The following is a 13905-nucleotide window of genomic DNA, read 5'->3' on the forward strand; positions in this document are numbered from 1 at the left end:
CTATTGACCGAATTTTATTCGAACTGGTCTGCAAACCTTTTCAGGACTTAAAGGAACAAACTGTGAAAATTTCAGCGCAATTGGCCGGGTAGTTCTCGAGTTTTGCGAGTTCAAACACACAGACGCTTTTTGGGGACTTCATTTTATACTATGTAGAGACTAAGTTCATTTCTATGTATCGAAATTTCTACATATCGATTTTTTTTTCGGGCAATTTGCTACTTCGATATATGGAGGTCCGACTGTAGTTCGTTACAGCCACTCAGAGTCTAAAACATTACTCCCCCTCCTGAGTTTCTGAACCCAGATCCAGGGTTTTGGATACTCAGCTGGGTTTACACTTAAAAAAATAATAATAAATAACTTTGTGATGTTTTTTGCTACGTTGTTCTTTTTTACATCTTTATCTTCTTTACTAATAATAAAGCTGAAAGTCTCTCTGTCTGGATGTCTGGATATCCAGAGGATTTCTGGATGTCTGTAGGATATCTGGATCTCTGTGGCGCGCATAGCGCCTAGACCGTTCTGCCGATTTTCATAAAATTTGGCACAAAGTTAGTTTGTAGCATAGGGGTGTGCACCTCGAAGCGATTTTTCGAAAATTCGACGTGGTTCTTTTTACATTCCAATTTTAAGAACAAAATTATCGTACGATGGACGAGTAAATTACGAAATTATCATAACGTGGTACCGTAACATGGGCACAAGCCTATTGGCGAGATACGAAATGGTCATAACGTGGAACCGTAACATGGGTACAAGCCAATCGGCGAGAAAATTCACCATCCATTATTTGTAAATATACAGGTGAACCAAAAGACCTTTTATTTTTTCTACTAGTGGAACCCGCACGGCTTTGCCCGTAATAGAAAAAATTAAAAGGTCTTTCGGTTCGCCTGTATATTTACAAATGTATGGTGAATTTTCTCGCCAATTGGCTTGTGCCCAGGTTACGGTTCCACGTTATGATAATTTCGTATCTCGCCAATTGGCTTGTGCCCATGTTACGGTTCCACGTTATGATAATTTCGTAATTTATCATAGTTTTTTTCTTAAAATTGGCATAGAAAAAGAACCGCATCGAATTTTCGAAATATCGCTTTGAGGTGCACACCCCCATGCTACAAACTAACTTTGTGCACTTTATTATTAGTAAAGATAAAGAAGATAAAGATAAAGATTCTTTCCCATTTTATTAAATTTCTGTGAAAAATGGGCTTAAAATTGGAATAGAAAAAGAACAAAATCGAATTTTCGAAAAATCGCTTCGAGGTGCACACCCCCATGCTACAAACTAACTTTGTGCCAAATTTCATGAAAATCGGCCGAACGGTCTAGGCGCTATGCGCGTCACAGACATCCTACAGACATCCTACAGACATCCAGACATCCTCCGGACAGAGAGACTTTCAGCTTTATTATTAGTAAAGATTACGGGCAAAGTCGAGCAGGTATCTATATATTTTTATTTTAAAGTGAAATTTAATTTCATTAATTCTGTACTAAACTCTTCATTAAGGTATCGCTACCGTGATGTCAAGCGATGGAGAATAGTAACACAGCGTTTTTTTTTTTTAATTCAAAGCAATAGCAGACATACATCTGTACACTGTTATGTAATACACTTAAAACAACTGAACAGTTAACAAAAGAGTAACTGAAACAAGAGTGATATTTCAAAACTTTAGATAAAATAAGAAGTACACGATAAGCAGGAAATACATCAATTCCTGACTGATTTTCTGCTGTCCCTGTTCTCTCAATACAGTAAAACCTGTAAAGTTGACCACACTTGTAAGTAGACCACCTGTCTAAGTTGAACGCTATCTTCAGGCGCAGAATTAGGTCTTCTTTACTAATAATAAAGCTGAATGTCTCTCTGTCCGGAGGATGTCTGGATGTCTGTAGGATATATGTAGGATGTCTGTAGGATGTCTGTGACGCGCATAGCGCCTAAACCGTTCGGCCGATTTTCATGAAATTTGGCACGAAGTTAGTATGTAGCATGGGGGTGTGCACCTCGAAGCGATTTTTCGAAAATTCGATGTGGTTCTTTTTTTATTCCAATTTTAAGAAAAAAAACTATCATAAATTACGAAATTATTATAACGTGTAACCGTAACATGGGCACAAGCCAATTGGCGAGATACGAAATTATCATAACGTGTAACCGTAACATGAGTACAAGCCAATTGACGAGAAAATTCACAATACATTATTTCTAAATACAGGCGAACCAAAAGATCTTTTAATTTTTCTTATACGGGCGAAGCCGTGCGGGTACCACTAGTATCCTATACAGTGAAACCTGTGTAAGTTGACCACTTGCGGTACACTACTTAAGTGGTCAACTTAAACAGGTGGTCAACTTATAGAGATTGAATTATATGATAAAACGTAATTCCGAAATTTTCCTGAAGATAGCGGTCAACTTAGACCAGTGGCGCACAGAGGAATTTTGTAAGGGGGGGGGGGGTCCAAGATCAAAAGCCTTATTCTCCTATCATACCCCAATATGCCGTCAAATGTATTGGCTTGATTTTATCGATTCCCGGAAATGAAAAACAGTAAAAAATAAACTATTGAAATTGAATTAGCATTGTTTAATGAAATATACTTAAAAAAATAACCAGAGAGCAAAATAATTTATGCCTTTACTTTTCTTATAATTAAAAAATTGATTCAATTTCATAGACTCTCATTTTATTCTCTAATTACAAAACTAAAAACATAGTTATTGCGGTGTAATCATTTATAATCACCATTCTGCTTCTTACAAACAATTCGTTATAGAAAAAGAGCACAACGTTTTTCAAAATCTTTTAACATGAGGATTGTATTATTTCACTTATAACAACTGAACGTATTGTTACCTTTGTCTGAAATTATTCTAGGTACAAAATACATAGAATCATAATCAATCGGTAAAAAAGCAAGACCTATGGGATGGGTCCGGACCCCCTGGACCCCTCCCTTGTGTGCGCCACTGACTTAGACAGGTGGTCAACTTACAAGGGTGGTCAACTTTACAGGTTTTACTGTAATTCAACCTCTATAAGTTGACCACCTGTTTAAGTTGACCACTAAGGGGTCTAAGGACCCTTAACCTTCAAAATTTTCGACTTTCTGGAAAAAATATATGTTATGCATAATTTGATTCTGAACAATTTGATACCTTATTTTTTACCATACGCCAAACACTTTTCAAGTTATCGTAAAAATGCGTAAACTTTCCCCATTGAGATTTATGTTAATAGCAGCTGTTTAAGCCTCTTTTTCTCAGGTACCAGTTTCTTCGGTTTTGTCGTTTTGCGCGCATGATATCTCTAAAAGTTTCTTATATATTTCCGTAAAACTTTTTATACATGTTTGTCTGGTATATATTTATGATTTGAACCTAAATTTTAACTAAAAATGAAAAGTAATATTAAAATATATATATTTTTTTTGCCCAAAATTTTGGACATTTTTGATTATGGCTTGTAAAATTTCAAGAAATAAATAAATAATTTTTAAAAAATTAAACAAATTTAGCTTCAGGTCATAAATATAAACCAGACAAACAAGTATGAAAAGTTTTACGGAAATATGTAAGAAACTTTCTGAGATATTATGCGCGCAAAGCGAGAAAACCGAAGAAACCGGCACCTGAGAAAAAGAGGCTTAAACAGCTGCTGTTAACATAAATCTCTATGGAGAAAGTTTACGCATTTTTTCAATAACTTGAAAAGTTTTTGGCGTATGGTAATAAATAAGGTATCAAATTGTTCAGAATTAACGTATGCATAACATATATTTTTTCCAGAAAGTAGAAAATTTTGAAGGTTAAGGGTCCTTAAACCCCTTACCGCAAGTGGTCATTAAACCCCTTACCGCAAGTGGTCAACTTACACAGGTTTCACTGCACCTGCCAGCTAAACAGTTACAGGGGCCCGTAGTATGTGCGTTGCACTAAAATTGCTACACATGGAAACATCAGAGCTTGTCATTTACAGGGTGTCCAGAAATAGACTGTTTTCAAAAATTCATAACAGAAAACGGCGAATGATAATAAAGTTATTCCTGCAGAAAATTCACATGGCACGCTGTAAATTTTTTCTTCTCAGAGTTGGAAATTTTAGTTCAGAAATTTCATAACAGATGGCGTTCAGTCAAAGAAAGATAGCAAATTACATCATACTTAAAAAAAAATAATTTAAACTTGGACATCTTGAATTCAAATTATGTTTTTCGCAATCTCGAGTGTGTGTGTATGTAGGCGTGCGGTTTGTGTGTGTGTGTGTGGGTGGGTGGGTATGTTTTTTTGTGTGAGGGGTATGTGTATGTGTGTGTAGTCATGTTTGTTTGTGTGTGGGGGGTATGTTTATGTGTTAGTAATTGTGTGTATGTGTAGGTGTGTGTGTATGTGTTTGCGTGTATGTGTTTGTTAGTGTGCATGTATGTGTGTGTGTGCGTATGTGTTTGTAGTTGTGTGTGAGTGTATGTGTGTGTAGGTGTGTGTATGTATGCGTGTGTGTGTGCGTATTTGTGTTGTTGTGTGTGAGTGTATGTGTGTGCGTATGTGTGTAGGTGTGTGTATGTATGCGTGTGTGTGTGCGTATGTGTGTGTAGCTGTGTGTGAGTGTATGTGTGTGCGTATGTGTGTGTGTAGGTGTGTGTGTAGGTGTGTCTATGTATGCGTGTGTGTGTAGGATATGGACGCAACCTGGAGACTGTTTTAGCTAGAGGAGCGGCATCGTGAGGCTGGTCGACGGTATTGCTGCTTAGGGAGACGGGGGGGGGGGAATAAAATCATAGGAATTCAAAACTGTCAAGTCAGAACAATAAGCAATCGTGATTGCTCAAAAAAAGAAAGAAAAAATTTAATAAAAATTCATAACAATATTTTTAAAATGTCTGCGATCGGCTACAATCACATGTCGCAATCAAAGAAAAAAAATGATGAATTTAAATTCTTCCTTTTTGATTAAAGGGCCTACTATCTGAAGCGCCATCTTTTGAAAAAAATTTGAACTAAAATTTTAGACTCATGGCGAGAAAAATTACGGCCCATCACATGAATTTTATGCAAGAATTTGCTTTCTATCATTAACCTTTTTCCTGTTACAAGCTTTTTGAAAGCAATCAATCTATTTCAGGGCACCCAGTATATGTTTACAGATTTAGGGGCTAGTCGCTATTCACTTTTCGGAGCACATTTGTCTGTCACAGTGGAATGTAGAACATCGATCATGTACGTTTTATGAACCCTCTTCGGGGTCCCTATGGTAGCTTGAGACTCTCGCAGTTGCGACACAATAAATCCGTCTCTAAAGCTTGTACGAGAAATCATTCAAAGAACTTGCCCGCAAACAAGAACTGAAGTAACTCCGACTCAAATGAATCATAGCTATGCTGCTTAAAACCCTCTCTATCATGTCACCAATCAAACAACAACCAGCATCAATTTTGCGAGCCGCAATATTGGCCTGCAGGGTCCGATGTTGGACAAAAGTTGGACTCCCTCTCGATCAAAGCACCTTTGAAGCATTTTTTGAGCAATCACGATTGCTGATTGTTCTCACTTGACGTTTTTAATTCCTATGATTTTATTCCCCCTCCCCCCGCCTCCCTCTGCAGTACCACCGTCGGCCGGCCGCCTCACGATGCTGCTCCTATAGCGAAAACCGTCTCCAGGTTGCGCCACTTACTTGCCTACATTTACACATACACCTACATACAAACACACACGCATACATACAGACACCTACACATACACAATCACATACACACCTACACATGCAAACAACTACCCACACATACACATACCCCCCCCCCAACACAAACACATAACTACCCACACACACCCAAACACACATCCCTATACACACATACACATACCCCCCCCCCCCCCCCACATACACACACTTCTGTTTGCAAAAAACATAATTTGAATTCAAGATGTCAAAGTTCAATTTTTTTTTCTTTTCTTAAAAATTGGTTCATCCGTTAAGAGACCCCCCCCCCCCCTTTGACAGGCCCACAGAAATGCATTTACACACGTTTATAACCTTCCGTCGTTACTTGTAGAGGGTTAAAAAACGAAAATTATTTTTAAACATAGAAAAACGTGATTAAACGTAGAGGACTGAAATGAACAGTGATTGCAGTTAAATCAAAGAAAGTTGTGCTTGATAATGACATTATTTGTCTTGAGTTATTTTTCTATATTATACTAAAAGCTATAGTTTTTTTTTAATTTGTAAAAGTAAGCACTAATGTTAAGTTTAAGTACAGAGACAACAGAAAAGTTTTAAATCGATTTTTATGGTAAATTAAACAAATATTAGTTTTACTTTCCTTATATACCAATCAGGAAACTCGTTCTGGAAACAAGACCTAGATAAGATTGAAAAAAAAAAATGTTGTGCCTGTGATAATTAATAAAGGTGTCTTTATTATTCGAGACATAGTTGAAATCATTTTTTAAGCATTTATTACATAATCACAGCAGGGACCGATTTACACACCTGGGTGCCCCGAGCATATGGTGCTCCCCCCCCACACACATAAAAAATATGTAGGTAAGTGTTATCATTTTTTAAGCATTTATTACATAATCACTGCAGGGACCGATTTACACACCTGGGTGCCCCGAGCATATGGTGCCCCCCCCCCCACACACATAAAAAATATGTAGGTAAGTGTTATCATTTTTTAAGCATTTATTACATAATCACTGCAGGCACCGATTTACACACCTGAGTGCCCCGGGCATATGGTGCCCCCCCCCCCCACACACATAAAAATATGTAGGTAAGTGTTAGATATTATTTTGACAGAAAGAAAACTTTAAAATATCGATTTCATACGAAAAAAGTTAATAATCAAGATGTTTTGCAGAGAAATTATTTATTATAAATCTGAAATAATTTTATGGTGTTCATGTTAGCAAATTTTTTACTGTCGCAGATGGAAAAACTATGATATAAATGGTAAAGGTAAATCATAATGTGCTTTCTGCGCATCAATGATTCTTTATTTATTTTCTCCTTTGTTTTCTTGTAGTAAATTCATCTATTATGTCCTCATAATCAAGTTTTAGGTCAAACTTACTTTTATTGATAGCAGAGCTAATAAAAATAATTTACCATCAGAAATGAGAGTACGCAAAGGACACTTAATTCTTTTCAATAACGAAAATGATCGTTCTCCACAACAATTGGCTGATATGCTTTCATTTAATAAAAAAAATTGTCAAATGACAAATTTTTTTTGTTTCCCTTAGTTAGAGGCCCCGAACACTGGTCCCTAAAAAAAAAATTGATGACAGAAATTTGGTGCCCCCTTTCCTTTGGTGCCCCGGGCCCCGAATGCCCTGCCGTAAATCAGTTCCTGGAATCACTGCATTTCAAAAGTTCATACAGAATATAGCTCGACAATCTCGAAGCAGAACCCCCTTATTCAACTTGAAAGCTTTCACTTAAATTATCTTCGGTTTGTGAATTTCAATCGAATCGACAAAGGTAAAAAAGAACTGTATTTTGTTCGTGTTCTATTATACTCATTAATTTTACAACAGAATCGGAGAAGACATTGAAACCGAGCTTGGAAAGCATCTGAAGGAAGCCCTAAAAGAACTGTTGGAAAAAATAAGAGACCATGTCGAAAACGGCGAAGGTGCCGCCAAGGAACTTATTGAGAAGGTAATTATGTCTGTCTTCATTCAGCTATGCGTATAGTGAATGCTATAATACATTCAAGAAAAAAGCTGATAAACAAATCAAGAGCTTTAGCGCAATATACTACTGATTTAAAAAAAAAAGATTTAGTCCAACTGAATTACCTGTAAACAATATAAAATATTAAATTCAAGGTACTAATTTAAAAACTGTGAGATTAAAATGTTCAGACAAGTCGCTGTTATAGCTATGAAGTGTTTGTTTCCAAGTTCTTTTTCAGAGATGAATCATTTTAAAAATAACTCCGAACATTGAAGACATTTAGTTTTTTGAAAAATAACGTATTAAAAGTTTTTAAAAAATTCACTAAGAACATTTTCAACTGAAGACTTCGACGATGATTCTGTTTTTCAACATTAACAGTTTTCTTAAGTTTTCCCACAGTTTCCCAGACAGTTTGTGTTCACTTTAAAATGGAATCGTAGAAATTATGTATTCGCTCATTGGCTCTTCAAAGCATTTTCTGAAACGTTCATCCGTCTGGGAAAACATGTTTTGAAATGAAATTTGCTCCATGCAGTGTGGCAAACAATGTCTTCTAACTTTGCAAAAGCTCTCTGCACTCTAGTAGAAAGTATTTGAGTTCATTAGAGAAGGTTGATGCTGAAATTCTGACTGATTTATTTCTTATACATACATTCTAATTTTATGTATTTATTTGTTACGTATTGTAAATATAAACTTATGAAGATTTCGACCAACTCTATTAAGAATTAATTTATTAAACTCGCAGAGAATATTCACATTTATAATAAGTTTAAAAAAAATTTTGCTACAGTTCTTCAAACTTAATGGTATATTTTCAAGATAGCTTCCATAAACGCTTTAAATTTGTACTCATGCGGAACTTAGAAGTTTTATACAAAAATGAGTCACGACAAATTTCTATATAGAGTGATTTTTAAAGTAAATGAGCACCTAAGCACAGTTTCATTTTTAAAATTTTTTACGCTAAAAACAAAAACAACCAACAATAAAAACTGCATATGTACATTCCAAAACGTTCGGAGAAGTTAAAATTCGCTTGGAAGTTAAAGATTTTTATTTTTCGTTCGCAGACCTAAACACAGGAGAGCAAAATGTGTCACTTTAGTAATAGAGAGGGCAGTGAAGCATCAGGCCCCCTCCCCCCCCCAAGCTGTTGAGTCCAACAAACATTGCGAATCCTAATATAGTAATCTAATAAGAGGAGAATTTACCATCGAAATCCAAAGCAACAAGAACATTTCTGTCTAACAATATTGAAATATCTGTTTAGCTACTTTATTACTTTCAAACTAATTTATGTATAATTTATTCGTCGCGTTAATTTAACTTATATTGTGGTAATAATTATTATATATAGACAATTTTTTTTAATTATAAGGATTTCAATTATTTTACACAGTTATGATTTATTTGATGAAAATGTGCGATCTTTATCAGAAGCGTACCTATGGGGTGCAGCGCCCCTGGGGAACTTATGAAATAGCACCCCCCCCCCCCTTCAAGGTCACCTAATTGAGTCGACAGATTAGGGGACAGTATTGCTACTTTAATACATATTTTTTTTTTCCTTTTTTTTCTATGATTCCCAATGTTCCTTCACAGTAGATGTTATGTTTGTATGTATTTGTGTGCATGTTCGAACTTTATCATTCGGTAAAAATGGGCTTTTATTTGGCAAATTGAGAATTTTCCCCTTCCGAAATTTTTTTATTCATTAGTAGAATTATCCGGTATAGAACGCTCTCCACCACCACTCCCTAGTAAACAAATTGTGTACAGAAGTCTTCAGCAAACTCAGTGAATCGGGATGGAATCTAACGCTACAGCTAAAATTCCCTGGGTTTTTTTTCCCCCTTCCTTCTTTTTTTGGGAGTTAAAGATTGTTTTATTCCCCCCCCCCCTAGCAATTTTTTTTGCGAGTTTTTCATTTTTTAAAAGCATTTTTTACTTATATCATCAATTTTTTTTAATGAAATTTTAAAAAAAAATCAATTAGTTGAAATGCCGCCGCTTGGCTGCTGCGCCCCTGGCGAGAGTCACTCCTGCAAACCCCTAGGTATGCTACTGACCTTTACATCGTTCAAACATTGTTTTCTGGAGAGAAAAAAAGTGTACTGTAGCAGAAAAACTTTTTCTAGTATTTTTGAAGTTACAGAAATTTGAAATCAAATCATTTCTTTTCCAAAACAGATCAAAGAACTGCGTGAAAAAATCAAGGAAATGGGAGGCGAAAACGGAGAAAAGATGAAAGAAATCTTGCAGAAAATTCGCGCGAAAGTAAAGGAGGTTTTGAGAAAAATCCTCGAAAGGCTTGGACTTGGTGAGTAAAACACAAAATATTGCATGAAAAAATACACTAAAGATATTTTACAAATTGAGCTTTTAAAGTTACAAAATTTTAAACATTTTGATACTGAAAAGAAAAAACATTGCTTAAGACTAATTGTTTGCATTTGTAGCCAGTAACGCCGTTTCGAACCAAGTAATGTACAGAAAAAATTAAAAAGTCAAATTTAGGTTAACAAAGAAAAAAATTGTTTTAGCTACTTTTCATTAAATAATTACAATAAATGTTAATATAATACTGATGTGACAAAATCACAATTTTAAGTGAGAAATGGCAATTAAATTTAATTAATGAATTAATATTTTGAAACACTCTGTAAACGTCAAGTGTCAGCCACTACAGGTTTAAAAAATTTCATTTGAACTTGAGTGGGTTCAAATCATTTTTCAAATTTCAAATCATAAATGTATTACATTAATGATTTGAAATTTGATCAAGATATATAAATATAAGAAGGGAGAGTGTGAACTAACACTAGTAGGAATGGGGTCGTTTCCAAAATTTTAAAAGTATTTTTTTCTGAAAGAGCATGTTTAAAAACATAGGATCTAACCATTTTTTAAATACTTTGACTAAGTTTACTACTTAAAAAAAGTATTTTAATCGGCACGCTTTCATTGTTTACTTCTGCCGATGACATCACAAATGATGAAATGCCATTTACTGTTGCCATTCGCAGAACGTAATATTTAATTCGCTTCTTTACTCACGTGAACTGGCAACGATATGGTTAATAGCAAGCGTAGCGCGCAATAATAATTCATTCGCTTCTTGATTATGATAATTATCATAACGTGGAATAGCGGCAGACAGATGCGCCAAAATGCATCATTTGTGACGTCATCAAGACCACGCCTTGTTTGAAAAATCAGACATTTTAAAAAAATTAATTAAAAAATAACTGTTGGGAAAATGAAAGTATTTTTTGGGTCCATGTTATTATTATTATTATTATTTTTTTTTTTTTTTTTTTGGCTTATTTTTCCAATTTCAGTGACTAAAAGTAGTACTTTTGACTGAAAGAAAGAACCCCATTGAAGAAGAATATTAATTAAACTTTTTTTTTTTTCGAGTTCAGGCAAAAGAAATTTGGATGACACCATGGATCAAGTTGCTCGAATGAAGTTCAGAGAAATTTTAGACAAAATAAAGGAAAAGGTAAACACAATCCTTCCTGTTTGAAAAAAAAATCTCCCTCTCCAGATCTTTTTCTTTTTGTTTTTCAGAATATAAATATCATTTATCAACTATGCCTTTTTAACATTCCTAACGATGAACATTTTTATTCAGTGAATAAAATGCTTGACTATGTATCGCTTAATACAAAATAAATCGGTCCTGCTTTGGGTTAGTTGCGTCTGAGTTTTAATGGCGTGTATGAAGCATTTAGAACTGAAATGGAGTCGATCCATTTTTTGAATTTATTTTATAATCTCTTATAAAATTAAATACCAAACAAGGAAAAACATTTCACGACTGGCCACTTAATCTTCCATGTTTTTTGAGCAATCACGATTGCTTATTGTTCTCAGTTGACTGTTTTGATGCCCTATGATTTTATTTCCCCCCCCGCCTCCCTCTGCAGCACCACCGTCGACCGGCCTCACGATGCTGCTCCTACAGCGAAAGCAATCTCCAGGTTGCATCCATATGCTACACACACGCGCATACATACACACACCTACACACACACACACACCTACACAAACGCACACACGCATACATACAGACACCTACACATACACACAAACACACACCTACACACACACGCACTCATGTTTGCACACAGACACAAACACACATGCCTACACACACAAACGCACATACACACAGTTTCCCACTTACTCATGCCTGCACACAGACACAAATACACATGCCTACACACACACATACAGATACTCCCCCATACACACAAACACACACACGCCTACTCACACATACACACACACGCCTATACACACATACACACACACACACACTCGTGATTGCGAAAAACATAATTTGAATTCAAGATGTCAAAATTCAAATTATTATTATTACTATTTTTTTTTTTTTTTTGCAGTTGAAAAACACTTTGCATACAACATTAAGGCCTCCTTCACATAAGGCAAATTAGTAGAGTTAACTATCGAACGGGTAGTTATCAGAATGTGTAACCAGAGATAAAAAAGTTAAGGAATCGCCCGGCATCCTTCCCACGCGAGTCAACTTACGTGGCACACCAGACACATCTGCCACTCCATTGCGAACCAATTCGGCTCTTTAGAAGAAAAGTTGAATAAAGTAGTTGCCTCGTGTGAAGACACGGAAAAACGCCAGTCTTAAGTGGCAACTTTTTTGAAAAGTTGATTCAACTAACCGCCTCGTGTGTAGGAGTCAACTCATGTGGCACGCCAGGCACATGTGCCACTCCCATTGCCATCCCAAGGACTTAAATCGACTTTTTAGTTGATTCAACTCATCGGGACATCACCAATCGTTTGCTGTACACACGAGTAAACTAGTTGAATCAACGCGGTATAATTTTAACAGCGTTGCAGAGCAGCTGCTCGAACCAATTCGGCTCTTTAGAAGGAAAGTTGAATAAACTAGTTGCCTCGTGTGAAGACACGGAAAAACACCAGTCTTAAGTGGCAACTTTTTTGAAAAGTTGATTCAACTAACCGCCTCGTGTGTAGGAGTCAACTCATGTGGCACGCCAGGCACATGTGCCACTCCCATTGCCATCCCAAAGACTTAAATCGACTTTTTAGTTGATTCAACTCATCGGGACATCGCCAATCGTTTGCTGTACACACGAGTAAACTAGTTGAATCAACGCGGTATAATTTTAACAGCGTTGCAGAGCAGCTGCTCGAACCAATTCGGCTCTTTAGAAGAAAAGTTGAATAAAGTAGTTGCCTCGTGTGAAGACACGGAAAAACGCCAGTCTTAAGTGGCAACTTTTTTGAAAAGTTGATTCAACTAACCGCCTCGTGTGTAGGAGTCAACTCATGTGGCACGCCAGGCACATGTGCCACTCCCATTGCCATCCCAAAGACTTAAATCGACTTTTTAGTTGATTCAACTCATCGGGACATCGCCAGGCGTTTACTCTACACACGAGTGAACTAGTTGAATCAACGCGGTATAATTTTAACAGCGTTGCAGAGCAGCTGCTCGAACCAGTTCGGCTCTTTAGAAGAATAGTTGAATAAACTAGTTGCCTCATGTGAAGACACGGGAAAACGCCAGTCTTAACAGGCAACCTTTTCGAAAAGTTGATTCAACTATTCGCCTTGTGTGTAGGACACCTAAATATTAGTTTTTTTTCTCTAATTCCTTGTTGTATCGTATAATTATTTGCCGGTAAAAAGAAAAGGAGTTGAACTGGTTTTGAAGTAAATTGGTAGTATTTTACGCTTCTTTTTAAATTTTCCATTCAAATTCCAATTAAATTCATGCGGTCTCTCTTTCATACCAATATTTTACGAGTCTGCACAACCAAAAAAATGCGAGTTGATTAAAAAATGTATTGCTATAATGTTGTCAAATTTTCAGTGAAGCCCGTACGTTTTTTGAATGATTTTTACTTTCTTCTATATCTAATATATAGAAGAAAGTATTGGATTCGTGCAAATTTTCGAATTTCGCATTTTGACGGATTCAAACGTTTTGAGGTGTACTGAGTCCACTTCGACTATTTTTGGAAAATGTCTGTCTGTCTGTGTGTGTGTGTGTATGTGTGTGTGTGTGTGTGTGTGTGTGTGTGTGTGTATGTGTGTGTGTGTGTGTGTGTATGTGTGTCACGTCTGTGTGTGACCAGTTTTTTGTGGCTGCTCTACAGCAAAAACTACCGCATGAAATCGA

The 13905-nt window shown here is 36.1% G+C and overlaps 1 protein-coding gene across 1 annotated transcript in view; it reads left to right on the forward strand.

Moving 5' to 3' along the window:
- The window catches only part of LOC129216982 (uncharacterized), a 52267-nt gene that overhangs the window by 22956 nt on the left and 15406 nt on the right, over positions 1 to 13905 (forward strand). Inside the window, exons 4-6 of the mRNA XM_054851206.1 lie at positions 7562 to 7685; positions 9900 to 10029; positions 11135 to 11214. Of these exons, the coding sequence (XP_054707181.1) occupies positions 7562 to 7685; positions 9900 to 10029; positions 11135 to 11214 (334 nt within the window). The remainder of the gene's footprint in view (positions 1 to 7561; positions 7686 to 9899; positions 10030 to 11134; positions 11215 to 13905) is intronic.

The sequence above is a fragment of the Uloborus diversus genome, chromosome 2 (assembly GCF_026930045.1).
Source record: "Uloborus diversus isolate 005 chromosome 2, Udiv.v.3.1, whole genome shotgun sequence".
NCBI classification, from domain to species: domain Eukaryota; kingdom Metazoa; phylum Arthropoda; class Arachnida; order Araneae; family Uloboridae; genus Uloborus; species Uloborus diversus.